At 38.9% G+C, this 19993-nt stretch overlaps 2 protein-coding genes and 1 long non-coding RNA gene across 5 annotated transcripts in view; 1 reads left to right on the plus strand and 2 right to left on the minus strand.

Annotated features, from left to right (window-relative positions):
* LOC129257845 (uncharacterized) overlaps positions 1 to 3066 on the minus strand; it is a 15879-nt gene extending 12813 nt beyond the window's left edge. The window contains exons 1-2 of one of the 2 annotated variants that reach the window (XM_064096364.1): positions 2999 to 3066; positions 1998 to 2041 (exon numbers count right to left, since the gene is read on the minus strand). The gene's annotated coding sequence lies outside the window, so the exon portion shown is untranslated. Of the gene's footprint in view, positions 1 to 1997; positions 2122 to 2998 lie in introns of those variants that run through there. The other variant, XM_064096365.1, reaches the window with a different exon arrangement.
* LOC129255915 (uncharacterized) lies at positions 2215 to 17135 on the plus strand. Of its 2 annotated transcripts, none has more exons than XM_064096362.1 (4): positions 2215 to 2361; positions 8630 to 8915; positions 11183 to 11375; positions 13607 to 17135. In XM_064096362.1, the coding sequence occupies exons 2-4, from the start codon at positions 8848 to 8850 to the stop codon at positions 14246 to 14248; spliced, it is 903 nt and encodes a 300-aa protein (XP_063952432.1). In that variant the 5' UTR covers positions 2215 to 2361; positions 8630 to 8847; the 3' UTR covers positions 14249 to 17135. The 2 variants fall into 2 exon arrangements, with proteins under 2 accessions (XP_063952432.1, XP_063952433.1); XM_064096363.1 differs by lacking the exon at positions 2215 to 2361 and adding an exon at positions 2758 to 2883.
* On the minus strand, positions 16645 to 19986 carry LOC135153518 (uncharacterized). The gene is made up of 2 exons (XR_010292910.1): positions 19914 to 19986; positions 16645 to 18748 (listed from the first exon to the last, which is right to left on the minus strand). It is a non-coding gene; the product is annotated as an uncharacterized LOC135153518 (long non-coding RNA).
* Positions 19987 to 19993: the final 7 nt, after the last annotated feature.

Consider the following 19993-nt stretch of genomic DNA (forward strand, 5'->3'; position numbering starts at 1 on the left):
TATACGTTTTGAACTGTGCCTGTTGAAAAGGTAACTGTTAAGGACTGCTTGCACTTAGCCATGAAGGCGTTACATATTTCAACAATAGAAAAGTGCGAGTGCGAAGCGCGAGCTGAAAATTTTTGAACTTTCTAAAGAAAGAATGGAAAATTTTAATCAGTTTTTGTAATCGTGAACAGGATAGCTATATAATTTAATAATTGATGAGAGCGGGAAGCGCGAGCAGAAAAAAATTGAGATTTAGACCTAAAAATGGGCCACTCTGTTCATGTTTTGTAAATCATGAAAAGGATGAGTAATATGGGGTCTTCCTACATTAATAATGCGAGCAAAAGCGCGAGCAGAACAATTTTGATATTGCGATCTGAAACTGGATAATGATTTAAATAGAGAACAAGTTGAGTATCTGAATAAACATGCGCGCGCGTGTTTCATATTTAGACCTAGAATCTAGGCATGCATTCTAACTACATCTTTAATCATGAAAATCATGAAACTTTGATATTCCGATCTGAAAAAGAATAAATTTCAGCTTTATATTTCAAGCACTTTGTAGAAAAATTGTAAGGTGGATATGGATCGCACTTTAAAAAGTGCTGATATTTTCATTATTATTACTCTGAGCTTTGACATAGCCATAGGACCGGGACATCCTTACGACATGTCATCATCTTCTATCTTCCTATTCCTCTTGCTAAGCGAGATGAAACAAAAGGGACAATTTGATTATTAAATTACATGTAATATCATATTTATTAATGCCTAATGAGGGCGCAAAATCTGATATTATGGCATAAAAACTGGACATTTTACTTTTGTAATTATGAATAAGATGCATCAGTTAATATATTTTTAACCATTAATGCGAGCGCAAATCGCGAGCTAAAATCTTTGATAAACTGTCATGAAAAGGGGATTTTAAGTAGTTTGTTGTATCATCAATATTGAAACATATATAAATTATAACTCGCCAATCAAAATGCGAGCGTGCAGCGCGCTAGCTGATACGTCTCAACAATCAGACCTGAAAAGGGATATTTTGAAAACTTCATGAAAAATAATAGGTACCTGATAAATCAAAATTTGCGAGCACACAGCGCAAGCAACAAATGTTAATATTCAGACCATAAAACTGAGATTTTACAGAGCACTTTTTAAAAATCAATTTGTAAATCACACAAAATGATGAAAGTTTGATTTCCGAGGTGAAATATGTTTTGTATATTGACTTCTAAACTTGACATTCGAGCTCCATATTGAACAAGATATGTAAGTCATCTAATAGGCAATGCGAGCGCGAAGCGCCAGCGAAAATTTTATATAGTGGCACGAAAGATTATTTTTATTTTCCAAGTCTTCCTCTCATTTTATTTTATGCACTCGTCGTCCTTCTCTTCTTTTTCTCCTCTCTTTTCCCTCTATTCCTCCTTTCTTTTTCTCCGCCAAGAGGGGGGGGGGGGTGGGCCCCTCGGCCCCCTGGTCCGCCAACGGGGACAAGGGGCGGGAAAATTTGACAAGCAAAAAAAGGTTATCATCCCAAAAGTAAGGTCATCTCGTCCCAAAATACATGTTTTATTTCGATTTAGAATGATGTATTTCTTACCATCATAAAAGACCAAAAATAGTAGGGGGGACATTTGATATTGTGTCCCCCCTACTGTGAGTAGGGGGGACACGTCCCCCCTGGGATTTCCGCCCATGGGCAGGAGTGAGTACCGCCACCGGTACCTGATTGCAGCGAGTCGCCAAAATCGTTTTTCCCAGTGGCCGGCCAGGCCAGGACGGGCCGACGAGCGGACCCCGGCCCCCTTCACCCGCCGACCCCGGCTGGGTGACCGGTGGGCTGCCGTACTAACAACATTCAACAACTTAAGCATAATCAATGACAATGGCAAACGATGCGACTCATGCGAGTTAACCAAACGAATCGAGAAATTGAAACTAAGTTATTCTTTTAGATTCTTTATTACATTAATAAACTGTACCGGTATACTTACTTGACTGGCTTGTCCTTCAGTCCTTGATTATTAATTAATTAGGCCTAAGGCCATGAGAAGTAAGGTATAAGATTTGCGTCCGAAATTTTTTCAAATGACATGAGGCTTTTTTTCATTATTCATTATTCATTATTTACATGACGTCATCCAGCTACTGCCGAGAGCCAATTTATGAATGAAAATATAGTAAGCATGCGCATTGCAAGCCTTCCATAGCCCCACTGCACACATTATTCCACCAAAACAAGTGTGCAATTCTCTATCACATCGTACCAAAATCGAACTAGAATTTCACTTTCCTATATTTTATATGAATTATGAAAGGTATTCTCGGAGGATCTATTTTCTGACCGATACCGCACAGGTAAGTGAATTTCGATTACTTCTTGCTTTCGGTCAAAATCTTACGAATTAGCGTCGATATGGCATCGTGTTCGTTGGAGTTTGTAGAGTCTATCGCAACGTGTACAAAGTCAATTGATTTCCGGGTTTCGGAGCGTCGCGTGAATATGCATGAAATTGCGGACTCTCGATAATTTTCGATCAATACTGGAGCGATCCGATCACGAACCAAGACCATTTCCCGCGTAGACAATGTGACCGGATATCGTTATCGCTATCGATACTTTCGCACGCAGTCCGAAGGAATTATTTTGGCGACACGTAGTCATGACGTGATCTGCGCGATTGGCCAATCAGCGATCTCCGATTCGCTGAGCCGAGACGGTCTATCCGTTGTACACAGTCTATGGCATTAACCACAGCTGTAGCTGTGCGAAGATCGAAGGTGCACTGCATGATATGCAGGTATACCGTATGCACGTCAGAAAGTGCGTGAATCAACCTTTACTGCCCTGCGATGATTTGGAACTCGTAATTTCGTAAAGTAATGAATTTTTTTATTAAATAATGAAATTTTTTTGAAATAATGACATTTTCATGCGGGCGGTTTTGGAGCATGCGGGCGGTGGACGCAAATCTAAAACTTTCATTCTCTTGGCCTAACGCAACGTTAGTATATTATCTTCTTGGTGAATCCGACAATTCCGCAAAAAAAAAACCTCCGGACGATGTCTTCAAGGCAACAAACAAAAAATACAAAGTACCGTACATGACATTCGATGATATGGCCTCTTTATAATGATTAAGGTGCCACACGGAAAATGATAAATTTTCATATAGGCCTAGTGCTCCTAAACCGACTGAATATGAATATATGAGGTAACCAGGCTGTATCAAGATAATTAATCCGTGAGGTTGCTTTTTTCAAAATCGCCGCACAATTTTCAAAACATTTGAGTTTTCGAACATAGATTTTGACATAATATTCATTTGCTACAAAATCATATGAAAGACAAATAAATTTCCTACAATTTGGTACTATTTATAGGGGATAATAGGTCATTCGACTGCGATTTTAAGTATAAAACTGCATATTTTGTATTTTTCCCCAAAAATAAATGTTCCAGAAAACTTTATTGATACGATGTGGATGAAATTCCAAGTCTGTATCATTCTTTTTAGCAAATTTATAATGTATCAAACTTGAATACTCAAATTTCAGAAATGTCTCTTTTTGTATGCATTCTGTAGACTAATATGTATAATAATGTATAGTTAAAAATAAATGCAATTATCTACGCTTTTAATCACTTGGTGGTTAAGAGAAAGCTTTAAGGAATGGCACATCGAGGCGTACCCCTCTCGGGGGGGGGGGGCTCTCGAAGTCACCCCCCCCCCCTCCCTTGGCTATTGCCTATTTATCGGAAAAATCACTATTTTGGAGCACCCATTGAGGCAAAAGGCATCACCCTGCTATACAGCCACTTTAACTGCTCTGAAACCACTTGGAGAGGAAGAGTAGGCTTTGTTCTACCAGCTACATCGATAAAGTGGGACATCGAAGCTTACCCCTTTCAGGGGGCTTTCAAAGTCACCGATCCCTTTCGATTTATATCATCATAATGCCAATTTGTTTACAATTTTGGACCCAACATTGAGGCAGAAAAAAAAACGTTTGTAAATGCACTCTTTTTTATTGATTTGAAACCACTTAGAGAGGAAAGAGTAATATAGACCTTGTTCTACCAGCCAGGGGCCGCGGAACCGGGGGGGGGGGGGCTGGGGGGGCGTTCAGCCCCCCACTTTTTTCCAAAACCGTGTACAAAAATGTAAAAATGACCATATGATTGTGATTTTTAGCATGGTCAGCCCCCCCACTTTTGGCTCAGCCCCCCCCCCCTGTGAAAACCGTTCCGCGGCCCCTGCCAGCTACATAAAGAAGCGCTGGCCCATCGAAGCCTATATCCCCTTCAGGGAGCTGTCAAAGTCCCCCATATTATTATGTATATTGCCTCTATTTTGGAAAATTCACCATTTTGGATCACCCATTGAGGCAAAAGGGCGTTTCTACTATACTGCCAATTTTATTTTCTTACAATGACTTGCAGAGGAAAGAGTAGGCTTTGTTCTATCAGCTACAAGATGGTGGGCCAATGAAATATGCAATATATGCAAAAGGGGTGGTGTGGTTTTGACAGCCCCCGGAGGGGGGAAGGCTTTTATTTGCCAGCACTTATGGAGCTGGTAGAGCAAAATAAATAGGCAATAATACAAAAAGGGGTGGGATGACTCACAGCCGCCGAGAGGGGTAAGCTTCAATGGCCAAAACACATCTTTATATTATGTAGCTGATATAGAGCAAAACCTATATCATTTCCTCTACAAGTGGTAATTAAGGCAGTAAAACTGGCAGAAGAAACGCCTTCTTGCCTCAATGGGGGCTCCAAAATGGTGCATGAATTTTCAATTTTTTAAGGCAATAATGCAAACTTATGCGAAAGGAGTGGGGTGACTTTGACAGCCGCCGAGACGGGTATAAGCTTTAATGGCCAAACACATAGATGATAGAGCAAAACCTATATCATTTGCTTCACAAGTGCTAAGGCAGTAAGTTGCAGAACTATTAAATGCACGCGACTAACCATTATGGGCCGCGCGTGTAAAATACACCGATTTTCAAGAAAAAGGGTGATTTTGAAAGATGTCAATGGTCAATAGCGGGCTCGAACGTATTTAGGGTATGTTTTTTTTCCAAAGCTCTTTTTCAAAGACTAGCCAAACGTGAGTGGATATGTTCCGGGGTCATGGGCGGAAATCCCAGGGGGGACAGGGGGGACTTGTCCCCCCTACTCAAAATAGAAGGGGGGGGGGACACAATATCAAATGTCCCCCCTACTATTTCTGGTCTTTTATGATGGTAAGAAATTTATCATTCAAAATCGAAATAAAACATGTATTTTAGGACGAGATGACCTTAATTAATCTTTGGATGATAACCTTTTTTTTTTTTTTTTTTTTTGCTTGTCAAATTTATTTTTGTCGAAATGACCTGAAATTTGAGGTGATAACCCTTTTTTTTTTTTTACTTGTCAAATTTTCCAGCCCCTTGTCCCCCCTACCTTTTGGGAGAGATTTCCGCCCCTGTCCGGGGTATGTTCTTTTTTTTTATGTTTCTTTTTCTTTTTCTGGCGACAACTTGTTTAGGGGCCAAACTGTGCAAATAAAGCCCTAAAAAAACTTGTTTAGCATAAGGAGAAAAAACTCGTTTAGGGAGTGTTTGGAAATAGTTTGGTCACGCATGTGCAGGGGCCGCGGAAGCGGGGGGGGGCTAGGGGTGCTTCAGCCAGCGGCGTAACTGGGGTCGGTGGCCAGGGGGGGGCAAGAGCCAAAAATTTCCCGGTCATATCATGGAACAGGCAATGGCGTCATAAGGCAAAAATTTTGAGGGGGCGATATGGCGTATCAGGCAAATATATATATAAGCGAGAGAGCAAAGCGAGCGAGCAATAATTTTTGACATTTTTATTGCAAAAATCCAATTTTGTGATAGATTTTGACATAATGTTAAAAAGATGATATCATATTTCACCCTCCTCTCTTTCCTTTTTTCTCTCTTTTTTTGTACGCCACGGTGAACAGGATTTTTGTTATGATTGTGAGCATCAGGGCGAAGCTCTATATGCTCGAGGGGGCCGAGTATGGCGCTTCTGGCTAGAAGTAGCTTAATATAGGTTCCGAGCGAGCGAAGCGAGCGAGATAAAAAAATCACCTTTTCATGAGAATCTAACATGAAGATAGATTTAAACGTTATATTCAGAAAAATATAATACACTTTCCTTTCTTTCCTCATTTTTTGTTTGGTTGTAGAACTTTTGGGGGCCATGGTCCAAACTCATCGATATAACAGTGCTTTATGGGTGGGGTCCAGGGCAGAGCCCCGGAACCTCTTGATATCAAAGCCATTTTAAACCTTACAGATGGCCATTTATTTTAATCAAATTGCGTGTATATTTATATAGCTTTAACACAACACATAAATTCAATGCAGTTGTGTATCGTAATCATCCAAATATTGTGAGGGGCACACCATAGCAAATGTGGGAAAATTTGTAAAAAGTCGCCAGCGAGCGAAGTGAGCCAGAAAAAAAAATGGCCTGTTAAAATGAAATTCTAATTATGTGATAGATTTTTACATCATTATAGCAAATATCATGACATATATTTTTTTTCATTCATCTCATTTCGCTGCCTCCTTTATTTTCTTTTATTTCCCCTTGGCTGTGGAAACACCCCCCGGTACGCCAGTGCTTCAACGTAAAGCTAAATGCAGGAAGGGTCCATATAGGGGCCCGTTATAGAACCCATTAAAGGTTACAGATGAAGAGCCCCCACTGCACGGGGTCTTGACTCTTGGTCAGAGCCTTTGGAGGTTTAGCAAGTTTATGCTAGACTTTCATAAGACATTATGCTATATACCATCCATTTTTCTTCCCGCTCGTTATCTCAATCCTCGGCAGCCCGGTAGTGTACGTTATCTTGTCCCTATTCTTTATTTTCCAATTTAGATTTTGGCTAATTCCATTCTGCCATTATTTCCCGCTTTTGTTTGCCTTTTTGTCATCTTTAATTTATTTCCCTGTCTTACTAATCATGCTAATGTATTTGTATATCGGGGCGAATTGTTCTTTCTCACTTGTTCTTTTTTCCTTCCTTTTCCCGTTATCTTTCCGTTTTCCCTTTTTTACGTTTTTTTTAGTTTTCTTTTCCCTTTTCCTTTCCCCTTTCCCCTTTTTTCTTTCCTTTCACTTTCCCTTTCTTTCCCCCCTTTTTTTTTTCCCGTTTTTTTTTTCCCGGTGATCCGCAAGGGGGGGGGGGCAGCTTGCCCCCCCCCGCCTGTTACGCCACTGGCTTTAGCCCTTCAGCCCCCCACTTTTTCCAAAACCGTGTACAAACACGTAAAAATGACCATAGGTTTGTGATTTTTTGCATGGTCAGCCCCCCCCCCCCCACTTTTTGCTCAGCCCCCCCCCCCCCCCACTTTGAAAACCGTTCCGCGGCCACTGATGTGTACAGCAAGTGGCGGCCCGGAGTGGCGGACTGCATGCCCCCCCCCCCCCCCCCCCCCCGCGTGTTAACATGCTAATTAACTACTCAATACATTTATACCGCAATAATTATGTTACCAAAAACGAAAACAATTACTTTTCCTCTCTAAACACTAGTTTCTCTATCCAAAATACAATTACAGGTCAATTTGATGATCTGAAAATGTACGGTGATGTTGTCCGGGATGTGATTTGGAATCGATGTGATGTGATATGCCTCGAGCTAGCTCTCAGATCGGGCCTTTTTTGTGACACAGAGATACGATCTTACGTATACGTTTAGGGAGTGTTTGGAAATAGTTTGGTCACGCATGTGCAGGGGCCGCGGAAGCGGGGGGGGGGGGGGGCTAGGTGGGCTTCAGCCCTTCAGCCCCCCACTTTTTCCAAAACCGGTACAAACACGTAAAAATGACCATAGGTTTGTGATTTTTTGCATGGTCAGCCCCCCCCCCCCACTTTGAAAACCGTTCCGCGGCCACTGATGTGTACAGCAAGTGGCGGCCCGGAGTGGCGGACTGCATGCCCCCCCCCCCCCCCCCGCGTGTTAACATGCTAATTAACTACTCAATACATTTATACCGCAATAATTATGTTACCAAAAACGAAAACAATTACTTTTCCTCTCTAAACACTAGTTTCTCTATCCAAAATACAATTACAGGTCAATTTGATGATCTGAAAATGTACGGTGATGTTGTCCGGGATGTGATTTGGAATCGATGTGATGTGATATGCCTCGAGCTAGCTCTCAGATCGGGCCTTTTTTGTGACACAGAGATACGATCTTACGTATACGTTTAGGGAGTGTTTGGAAATAGTTTGGTCACGCATGTGCAGGGGCCGCGGAAGCGGGGGGGGGGGGGGGGCTAGGTGGGCTTCAGCCCTTCAGCCCCCACTTTTTCCAAAACCGTGTACAAAAACGTAAAAATGACAATATGTTTGTGATTTTTTGCATGGTCAGCCCCCCCCCCCACTTTTTGCTCAGCCCCCCACTTTGAAAACCGTTCCGCAGCCACTGATGTGTACATGCAGCAAGTGGCGGACTGCATGCCCCCCCCCCCCCGCGTGTTAACATGCTAATTAACTACTCAATACATTTATACCTCAATAATTATGTTACCAAAAACCAAAACAATTACTTTTCCTCTCTAAACACTAGTTTCTCTATCCAAAATACAATTACAGGTCAATTTGATGATCTGAAAATGTACGGTGATGTTGTCCAGGATGTGATTTGGAATCGATGTGATGTGATATGCCTGGAGCTAGCTCCTCAGATCGGGCCTTTTTTGTGAGTTGCACGATGCCCTCTACGTTCGTTGATGGTCGCCAAACTGCACTGGAGCAGGAAAACCATCGGCATCGCCTGAAATTTGATTGAATACATTCTAATTTATTTGAAAATGCCGTTGTGTGCTGCACACAGATGTAAAAATCGAGCAGGTAAAGCTTCAAAGAAAACATTTCATAGGTAAGCATGTTGAATGGTATGGTACGGTACTTAACGTTAGTCTGGAATTACCGGTACGGTACGTTACCGGGTACGGTATTGATGATAACCCAGCCCCAGGGAGCTCCGGCCCGCTTCGCGGGCCGGAGCCCAGGCCAGGACTCGACTCGTCCGTGTAATATTATTAGGCAGCGGGTACTCTCCAAAATGGGGTCGCAATAGCCCCCCAAATAAAAGGGGAAAATACAAATTATGAACTTACCTCGATTATATGGATGAAGGTCTATCGTATCGTGACACAGAATCGAATCCTGAATGACATCGAGGCACAAATTAAACTGGACCCTCAAAGTAAAAAAAAGGAAAAAGTTCTGTCACGTTCGTTCTCCTTCTTTCAAAATTGAAACCAAAATGGCTGATCGATACCGAGAACGAACGCGACATGGAGGTCAAACTTTTCCTCTTTTTTGCATCCAGTTTGTGCCTCGATGTCAGGATTCTGTGTCACAATAGACCTACAATAAATCGAGGTACTACATGTAACTGTAAGTGCATACCGGGTAATTTATTTTTCCCCAATTTATTTGGGAGTGCTATTTGCGACCCCATTTTGGAGAATACCCATGACATGTCTACCTAGTAGTATTACACGGACGAGTCCTGGGTTATGGTATAGCACTAGACAGCTGGCAGCTGTCTGTTTCGAGGATTTTTTAAACATTTTAAATTTTTTTAAATTTCTCCTCGTACACAGACTGCTCGCAATCTTGCAGCTGCCATTAGGGGGTTAACAATGCAAAGTCCCCCTGACGGGGCTCATCGATTTTTGTCTTTATTTCATAAAAATATATAATAAGAACAGGACCAAAATAAAGATTATTATTCCATTTTGGCCTGGATTGCACCAAAACAGGGGGAAAATAGACTTGAAGGAACAAAAACAGTGATTTACTTCGGCTGTCGCACAACTCCCACTTCCTTGGTTTGTCCGAACTTAATACGTAAACATATGGCCATTGAGTCCCTGTGCAGATCGAGTTAGAACTTCGGTCTCTGTATTTGGTGAGTGGAGCCAACGGAACAACCAATTTAACAGAGACTGAAGCTTTTGGTCTATGATGGCCCGAGCTCCCCGACCTCACCTTCATACTCGGAGAGGAAGGGTAGGGGTGGCACTGGCAGCACTCACGGAAATGGGGAGGGCTATTAGTATTAATCAATTATTTTACATTGATATGATGGGATGAGTTGAGTTGGGTAAAGTGAGCGACCACTTTTTTGTGCAAATAATTCAGTCCCCTAAAAGTAAAACCTAGGCCATGACTACCCTCTACAAGTACAACTACAACAAGGAATGTAAAACAGAAATCAAGAGTCGATATGCTTGCTAGTGCACATGTAATTTTTGTGTGCAATCATCTAACGTTAGATGATCTTGCTCCAGCAAGATAATTGTGACCTCAGAAAGGAATTTTAGTACCATCACAACAAAATCAAGGGGCATTGCACTTTTATTTTGTGCACAGTTTAACTGCTAGTGTGTATGAAAAAGGGTATAATAGAAACCAAAAAGATGAAATGAAAAGAATAACTTGTATACCCAGTTGTTGTGTGTCCGGACAGGTTTTGTGTCCGGACGATAAATTTTAAAAAGTCATTTGGAAAAATTTACAGGCGACGTTTCATCATATTTTAGTACAAAATGTTAGGAAATATTGTAGAGAACGAAATAGAAGATGATTACAACTATTGAATTCTTTTTTTAGTGTAATCCAAAGACAAAAAAAGAAGGCTTCAAAAATATAAAGTGTCCGGACACCCGATCTCCCATCCTACTATTGTAGAAATAAATAATGAAAACAGGAGAAAAGAAAAGGAATACAAAAGAAAAGAACAATAAAGAATCTAGAAAAAATAAATTGTAAAATCTAGAAAAAAATCAATTAAAATTATGCATGTAGTCTACCTTCCTAACTGGACTTAGTCTTAACTAGCAGGAATATTGTAATTTTTATCTAGATATATATCGGCATTTGAGTGAGATAGATTACGGTAAACTCGTAAGAATGTTATAATTCTGAATGTTTTGTTAAGATTAGTTCAAATTTGATACTTTTTTCTTGGGGGGGGGGGGAAATGCTAGCCCTAAAGTGCTTTAGGAACAGCAAGGGCAAATTTTACAATGGACACGCTGCAATCTGGATTTGTGTTAGGTAAAGCATTTGTGAATATTTTCAATATTTTACCCTTAATTGAAACAGTTCTCTCTTTAAAAAAAAAAAAAATAGATTTCCTGTGCGGCGTCCTGATGTACTGAAGGAATGGCTAAAGAGAATAGGCAAAGGAAAAGATTGGATCCCGTCATCGAAGGCTGTTCTCTGCTCAGCTCACTTCCATGAAAGGTGTTTTGATCGTACAGGGCAAATCACAAGATTACGTCATAATGCGATACCCACCATCTTCGCTTTCACTATTTCCGAGGTAATTAAAAAACATAGAAAGAAAAGAAAGGAGTTTTACATGTACCTGTATGACTGCTGTGCGTATTTTGTTGCTGTATTCTCATACAGTCAAAAATTATTGTTTTCCATGTAAAAAGCCTTCTTTAAAATTGAAAGAAAATTACCATAATACCGGGGGGGGGGGGGGGGGGCACTCAAATTATATTTTGATAGCGGTGTGCCTCACAAAACCCTGAAATGGGGGTCTAAGGAACTTACTACATGGGTAAAATACGGGGTCTTGGGAACTATAAATATACCTGGCGATGTGAGAAATGGTCTACGGAACGGGATCACGGTACAGTGCATGCATGTGGGCACTAGCCGTGCATGGAGCTGGTAGCAGCTACTCATGGAGGGAGTTGTGAAGCCGTTTCATTGTTTCATAAAGGGGGTCTTGCGAGTGGGGTGGGGCGGCTTCTGAACGGAACTTTTGTCATTCGGAGTATCTGGAGAACTGAAAATTAGGTCTGAAAAAGGGGGTCACCAAAGCGGCACGTCCCCTCACCACCAATATATGTGAGTGCCCCCCCCCCCCCCTGGATGTCATACTACACTTATATACTTATCATATTTTCTGGTAAATAAACCATATCTTTTTTTCCCCTCTGTGTAATATAAACTTGAAAAGTTGGGTGGGGTTTATACAAAGAAACATTAAATTGCTATCAGTAAGATGACCAAGTTTCATTGTTATTAACAGTGTAGGAATTCCCAACAAACATGAATATTTAATATAAATATTTGTTGGTTAATAAAAACAACGATATTTTGCAAAGTTTTGATTAAAAATCTTCTTTATAAAGGTTGTTTTATGTGATCAGCAAAATAACTATAATTTAACAATGTTTTTCTATAAAAAAAAACCTTGATGTTTGTGCATGATGATTTTTTTTTACAGCTATTGGAAAATGCTCCACTATATGCATGTAATCGGTCATAAAAAGTAAAAAGGCAATCAATAAATGTCCTTTTTTCTTCATTTATTTTCCTCCTTTTTCTCTCAATTTTTGTCTCACCTGCATAGCATAGTGAGACTATAGGCGCCGCTTTTCCGACGGCGGCGGCGGCGTCAACACCAAATCTTAACCTGAGGTTAAGTTTTTGAAATGACAGCATAACTTAGAAAGTACATGGACCTAGTTCATGAAACTTGGCCATAAGGTTAATCAAGTATTACTGAACATCCTGCCTGAGTTTCATGTCACATGACCAAGGTCAAAGGTCATTTAGGGTCAATGAACTTAGACCATGTTGGGGGAATCAACATCAAAATCTTAACCTAAGGTTAAGTTTTTGAAATGTCATCATAACTTAGAAAATATATGGACCTAGTTCATGAAACTTATACATAAGGTTAATCAAGTATCACTGAACATCCTGCATGAGTTTCACATCACATGACCAAGGTCAAAGGTCATTTAGGGTCAATGAACTTTGGCCGAATTGGGGGTATCTGTTGAATTACCATCATAACTTTGAAAGTTTATGGATCTGATTCATGAAACGTGGACATAATAGTAATCAAGTATTACTAAACATCCTGTGCAAGTTTCAGGTCACATGATCAAGGTCAAAGGTAATTTAGGGTCAATGAACTTTGGCCAAATTGGGGTATTTGTTGAATTACAGCCATAAATTTGAAAGTGTGTTGGTCTAGTTCATAAAACTTGGACATAATAGTAATCAAGTATCACTGAACATCCTGTGCGAGTTTCAGGTCACATGATCAAGGTCAAAGGTCATGTAAGGTCAAAGAACTTTGGCCACGTTGGGGGTATTTGTTGAATTGCCATCAAGTGTATTGGTCTAGTTCATAAAACGTGGAAATAAGAGTAACCAAGTATCACTGAACATCTTGTGCGAGTTATAGTAGTTTTCAAAATCAGCACTGCTGCTATATTGAATCGCGTGATGCAGGTGAGACGGCCAGAGGCATTCCACTTGTTTAAAATACTTTTTCCTTTTTTTAAACTATAACTTTGATATTTAATATTACCATTTCATTGTAATTTTTTCTTTATTCTACAAAAAAGAAAATGAAATAACTATTTTTAATAGTGCAAAAATTATTCGCTAATCCAAATCATCAACTTTTGGTCTGCCATTTTTTTTTGAACTTCCCAATTTTGGGGATGTGGATTATTTTCCGGAAAATACGGTACTGTAATTTTGCTAAGCAACAACCCCTTTTTTAAAATCTTATTTCAGGATGGAGAAGTGACAGATACTCCCAAGTCTGGGACTATCTCATACCTGGCTAAAGCTTCAGAGATCGCTGAGCTTCCCGCAAATCATATGTTCTTACATGGTGACGACGGAGGAGACTTTCAAAGGAACAGACCCCAAACGGCAATTTCCAGGCCTACAGGGTCCTTGGGTACCATTAGTACTATGCATACCGCTTCTTTACCCAGCCGCGCCATGCCTACGACTGTCACGCCTACCAGTGACGATGGAGCAGACTTTGCAAGCAGCAGACCTTCATGGTCCGTGGGTACCGCTAGTACTATACATGCCGATTTTTTACCCAGCAGCGCCAGTTTATTTGACGGCACGCCTACCAGTGCTTCTCCATCATCACAGTCAAAGAACATTAAGGAAAATATATTCACACATGACCACACATACAGTGTAAGCTTCAACTCCACGAACGTGAAGGAAAAAATGGACGTCATCCACAGTCAGCTGACTCAGATGACGAAGAAAATGAAGCAGATACAGATGAGCAACAACAGGCTTGCAATCAAAGAGAAGTCTTTGATGTCTGAGATCAAGAAACTGAAATCCGCCCAGGAAGTTAATCTGAAGCGGATTGAACAGCTCACTGATAGCTTACATTATGGTCTTTGAGATATTTTGTTTGTCCAAACGAAGACTCTAGGGTCCTGTCTTACAAAGAGTTGCGATTGATCCGATCAACCACACTTATGGACTGCAACGTCAACATCTAAAATGCACATTCGTTCAAAATATTTCCTGGATATGATGTATTTTCATTCATTGTTCTCTTGAAAATTCTGTGTGATTATCTTCTTTTTTTTTTACTGAGGAGATTGTGCAAATTTCCTGTAGAAAAATTATGGTGTGGATGGATTTTCCATAATTGAGATTGATTGGATCAATCAAAACTTTGTAAGACGGGCCCTGATATTAGAGATACATGTATATGCCATAGGTTCTACAAAGTGAATATAATGTCCTCAGGAGTCAGGATTTTATTGTATGATGCTACTTCTGTTGAAACTCAAGAAAAATCATTCACTTGTACATGACTTATTTCAACCAGATTGCAGTCCGAGTAATGCCTTAAGTTTGATGTCACTGATGTATTAAGGGTAATAACTATCACTGATGGTCTTGCATGAGTGTCACATGATAAAGGTCATTCAGGGTCAATGATATTCATATTTTATTATCATATGAATGGTATTTTTTGTGAATAATTATTCAATAGTTTTGCTGTATTGAATTGCGTAATGCAGGCCAGACTGTTACGCGATTCAATACAAACAGCAGTACTGACTTTGAAAAAACTTTTAAGTGATCATACCCAATTGCCACCAATATCAATAAAATTCTTTATTTTATTTCCATACAAACATAATACAAAGTAATAATAAATCAGATACACATTGTTATTAATAATTATATAATAGTCAGATATCAATTGCTTTTCATCCTAAATCGCCATCAATAACATCAATTGTTATTTCCGTCAGGGGTTCAAATTGTCATGAATAGTAGGAAATATTTTCTAAACATTCCCATCAATGGTACGCATTGCAATGTAGCAGCATTTAGAGGTTTACCCCAACAAAAAGTAGATTTAAATAAGAAAAAAATCAAACATTTCAAGCATAGTGCTGGAAATTCCATCAAAATTTGATGTTAAAGTTTTGACTGTTAAGTTTCGCTTTATTTCACAAAAGATATTTTCTTGTCAGTATGAAAATGATAGAACAGAAGATATCAGTGCACTCACGTTTGTTACACATATTTTATTTTTTGAAATATTAAATCATTTTTTCTCATTTAATGGGAAACAAAGTTTGACTTCTCCCTGAACATGTGAAATTACCATTATTATTGTGATCTGTATATTACCTCTGTTGTGCATACAACTGTTTTGTGAAAAATATAGGGAAATTCAGAATGAAACTTATTTTACATCAGATTTTGCTGATATTTTTAATATTATGCTTGTTTAAATTTTCCTCTTTTTGTTCAATTAAACTTTTTTGGGGGGTTGGACTTGCCCTTTAAATTAATTTACTATGTGATTGAAATAATTATGCAATTTGGAATGCTATAGTACATTATATCCCTTACTGAAAATTTGTTGCTATTTGATTGGTCAAGAGCCTTTCACGTGACTAATCATAATTTCACCAGAAAAATGAAATTCATTGAGATTAAAATAGTTTGTGACATCAGAGGAGAATTGTTTTTTAACTGTTTTGCGTCCGACTAAAAACCATGCAATCACTTGTACAAAACACACAACGGGCTACCTCCACCGGGCAAGTCTAGTGATGCAATGGCGCAGACGTTTTGTCAGGCTCCGCTGAGCACAGTGCAATCAGCAGATAAAAGTGCAATGCTAGTTGAATCACAAACCTTCCGATAACTAAATGTCAATGTGAAATCGCATCTTGCTTGTTTATAATTAATCTTGTTTGCTGAAAATGAAATAGCCATCATTCGATCATCGAAAGGTTCGACTGATTGATTTTAGTTTAGCAGGGTTAGTTCACAACGATCACAACCGCCGCGCAACACCAAACCACCCAAAGTGTTGCTTTGGGGTCGGCGCCGGCAGGTACATGTAGCTGCCGCGCGCATGTCTACCGAAGAACCGGCTAGCTTGGATGATGAACCAATCGCACATAAATTTGAGCTAAGCCAATCTAGATTTTGTCCAGATCATGGAGGTGGGTCAATAAGGAATAAGTTACAAATATTTTTTGTTCAAACTTTTATATGGAAGGGATATCAAACAAAATACTGGGCATTTCTTTTGAAAGTATGGTGGAAGTATTCATCCTCACTTGGCCCGGCAACATTTATATTTTCCCCTGAGGCTCGGGGAAATATAGTAATTGCCAAACCAACCTGAGATAGAATATTTCCACTATACTTTCTCAAACTCGGTATATTTGTATAATATATCACAGTGTTTACACTGTAGATCAGTAAGTAGTCATTTATTGCAGAATGAACAAAAGACCACAACAAATGCTGATATGTTGCAGTCAACAATATAGCCATTTATTTTCATCAAGATTGCTTAACCATATTTCAGCATATCAAATAATTCAAAAGCATCACAGCTTATTAGTACTCAGCATAATATATTTTATTGCCATGTGAAATATAAATATGGTATGTAACTACATGTATCTATGTATCTATAAAAGTAAATTGTGACTGGAAATGATTAATACACATCATTCTTTGGCTTTTTCCAAGGCGTTTAGAGCAAGTGGCATTACAAAAATAAAATGTTTACATTCCTTATTTAAGAGATGGATAAATAAGTGGAACAGATTTATTTGTGCTTACGTATGCTTCAGTGTGCACCATGTACATTGAATATTTGCTACATTATGTACATTAATTCTTACAGTAAGTTGGTTACATAATGTGTGCTAAATGAATACTTCAAAGTTTTGTAACAGTATTTCATAGACGCCCATACATTCAAATCAATATTATATATATCATTTTCAAACATGTATACATTTTTACCTAACTTGCTTATAACAAATTGCACATTAAAGTTTACTAAGAAAGTATTTCAAAAGAGAGGAAGTTAGAGAGAGAGAGAAAAAAAAAACAGAGGAAGGGGGAGGGAGAGAGAGAGAGAGGTAAGAGGAGGGAGAAAGAGGTAAGAGGAGGGAGAAAGAGTTAAGAGAGAGAGAGATAAGAGAAAAAATAACAATATATTTTTATTAATTTTAATTTATTTTTATTTTGAATTCGTAAAAACATGGTCACAAAGGAATGTTTTGAAACAGGATAATCCTTCTGTAGGTATTTCTTATCTAAACCGGGGGAAACTATCTTGGATTTTAGATGTTACAAACTCGCCTTGCATCAGTAATCCTATTAATTCCACCCTATATTATATATTTATCATACAAGTGAAGGAGGGGGAAAAAGCATTTCTTCTCTTTGTAGAGGTGTTAAATTCATTATGCAAATGCGGTATATGTATTTATGTAGATTATGAAATCTTACATGCAGTGGTGCTAAAAAGTTAGTGAACCCCACCAGAAAATGAACATATATAAAATGTTCAAGTTTAACCATGTTTTAGACAGTTAATTGTGAAGTCAGGTGATAAAAATATAACATTCAATAATGCCTGTTTCTCTGGGCTCACCAGATATTGTAGTGTTGTTGTCTACATTCAAGTTCAACACTCAGCATGAAGTAGTGCATTTTTTTATGGAGTTCAAATTTTAGCACCACTGTATACAGCGGCAGATCCAGGATTTTCCAAGGGGGGGGGGGCACATTTTCCCAAGGAAAGTTTGACAAGCAAAAAAAAAAATAAGGTCCTTACTTTCACTTGCATTTTAAGGGCATATTTACAATTAAAAAATTTAATTGTGCCTCTCAAGGGGGGGGGGGGGCACAGGCTGGCTGTGCCCCCCCCCCTGGATCCGCCAGTGACTGTATATTTGATCAAATACATATACATAGCTGACTTTGCTTGCTTTTGGAGTTATATTGCACCCACAGTCCTGTTTATGTCGCCTTTTATCACTACAAACTACTAAAATCTTACTGTGATTTATAAAGTGCGTCTCTCAAAAAAATGAATCCTAGAATTCTTGATGACATAACTTATTCAGAAATAAAATAGACAAATGGCAAATCATTGTAAAGCTTAAGAGTCTCCTCTTTTATCTGCTATAAACATTCTAATTCATCATTCACGCATGAGTGAGTAAAACAATTTGAAGGAAGGATGGATACAAAAAAAGTCATTTGGCAAGTGGTACCTAAACTTCCAGAAGAAAATCACAAGTCTAAAGGTGTCAACATCTGTTCTTGAAATTGATACCTCAATCGCAGAAATGGGCAAGAAATAGCAAAGTTCTGTGTCTTTGAAATAAAGCTTTGAAGATTTGAATACATATGAGCAAGGATTATGATTTTAATGCGACAATGTTCAGCATATTCTGGTGATGTTTTTTTTTTACCAAGTGCACACCTCGTTACCAATAATGTGTATAGCATTTCCATTTATTTGAATGCAGGATAAAAGAGCAGATAGTTATAAGGTTGAGATCAATACCGGCTTGGTTTTCATTTCCTCTCCACAACCACAGCTTCATGTACCTGTTGATTGAAAAAAGGGGCAAATGGGAAAAATATTGTGAACACGTTGGACATTTGAAACATAATAATAATAGTCAGTTCTTGTATAGCACATAACACATGAATAACGTCTCTATGCGCTTCCAAAGGACTTGGATATTATTACCCCGGCTGTAGCTCAAGCAGCCTTTCCAGCGCTCGGCATTTCAAGGAATAAATTCCTGCCAGGTACCCATTCACCTCACCTGGGTTGAGCGCAGCACAATGTGGATAAATTTCTTGCTGAAGGAAACTACGCCATGGCTGGGATTTGAACCCACGACCCTCTGTTTCAAAGTCAGAAGACCAATCCATTATGACTATTCTTTTCTTTTTTTTATTCATTTTTTTTTTTTTTTTTGGGGGGGAGATAATTAAAATACATTTCTATGCATGGTTGAATACTCTAAACACAAAATTGATGTATAAAGCCAAATATCTGAACAGGGATAAACGTATTCCCTTTTACATGTATGCAAGAGCAGGGGGTTCCCTATCAAAAAGGGAAAATACATGTACAACCCCTGTATATTACGAATGAGCCTCTGTAATACTTTCATGGGTCCATTTTAATGCAGTCAACATGGTTTGACTGAACAAAACCCCTGTGCAGCTGTATCAAATATATTCCAAAGTACATGTAGTACTACTGTTTTGAGCTAAATTCCGGGCCTATATAGTGGAACCCAATTGAAATATATATGTGCCTTATATGTAAATGCCTTGAGGAGAACATCATAATTGCACATTTAAAAGCTTATAATTAAGGCTCCCAAATTAACATTATGATATAAATGGTCAGGATATATGATATTGGGTATTCCTTAGACACTCACCTATATAATGAAGACATAATTATGTAGGTGATTAAAATTAAAATGTCATGAAGTTCAAGGAAATTTCTTTGTACGCAAGTAAATATCTTTGTAAATTTCATAGTAATTTTTTTTTGTAACGAGTTGTAATTGGTTGAAAGGAACAGAATTGGGGGCATTTCATGAAACAATTAGTAGTTCATGATTGTTATAAGCTACTGAGATCCTTGCATCTGATTGGCTCAGAGCAATTTTTCCAGTGAAAATCACTGGCAAGTTGCTTTGTGAAACAGCACCCCTGATCCTTTCCACTTTTGTATACTGTGACTTACCATAGGTGGGTCATGAACGCATACCTATCCGTGGGAGCGTGTGTGATAAAATACAGACGGGATTAGAGTGTAATTATATA

The sequence above is a fragment of the Lytechinus pictus genome, chromosome 3 (genome assembly GCF_037042905.1).
Source record: "Lytechinus pictus isolate F3 Inbred chromosome 3, Lp3.0, whole genome shotgun sequence".
In the NCBI taxonomy this organism is placed as follows: domain Eukaryota; kingdom Metazoa; phylum Echinodermata; class Echinoidea; order Temnopleuroida; family Toxopneustidae; genus Lytechinus; species Lytechinus pictus.

What these genes read in the sequence shown, in the direction of transcription:
- LOC129255915 (XM_064096362.1), top strand. Translation starts at nt 8,848, where the DNA reads ATGCCGTTGTGTGCTGCACACAGATGTAAAAATCGAGCAGGTAAAGCT. An exon ending in TCAAAGAAAACATTTCATAG is followed by an intron (nt 8,916 to 11,182) that starts GTAAGCATGTTG and finishes AAAAAAAAATAG; the next exon opens with ATTTCCTGTGCGGCGTCCTG. An exon ending in TCGCTTTCACTATTTCCGAG is followed by an intron (nt 11,376 to 13,606) that starts GTAATTAAAAAA and finishes ATCTTATTTCAG; the next exon opens with GATGGAGAAGTGACAGATAC.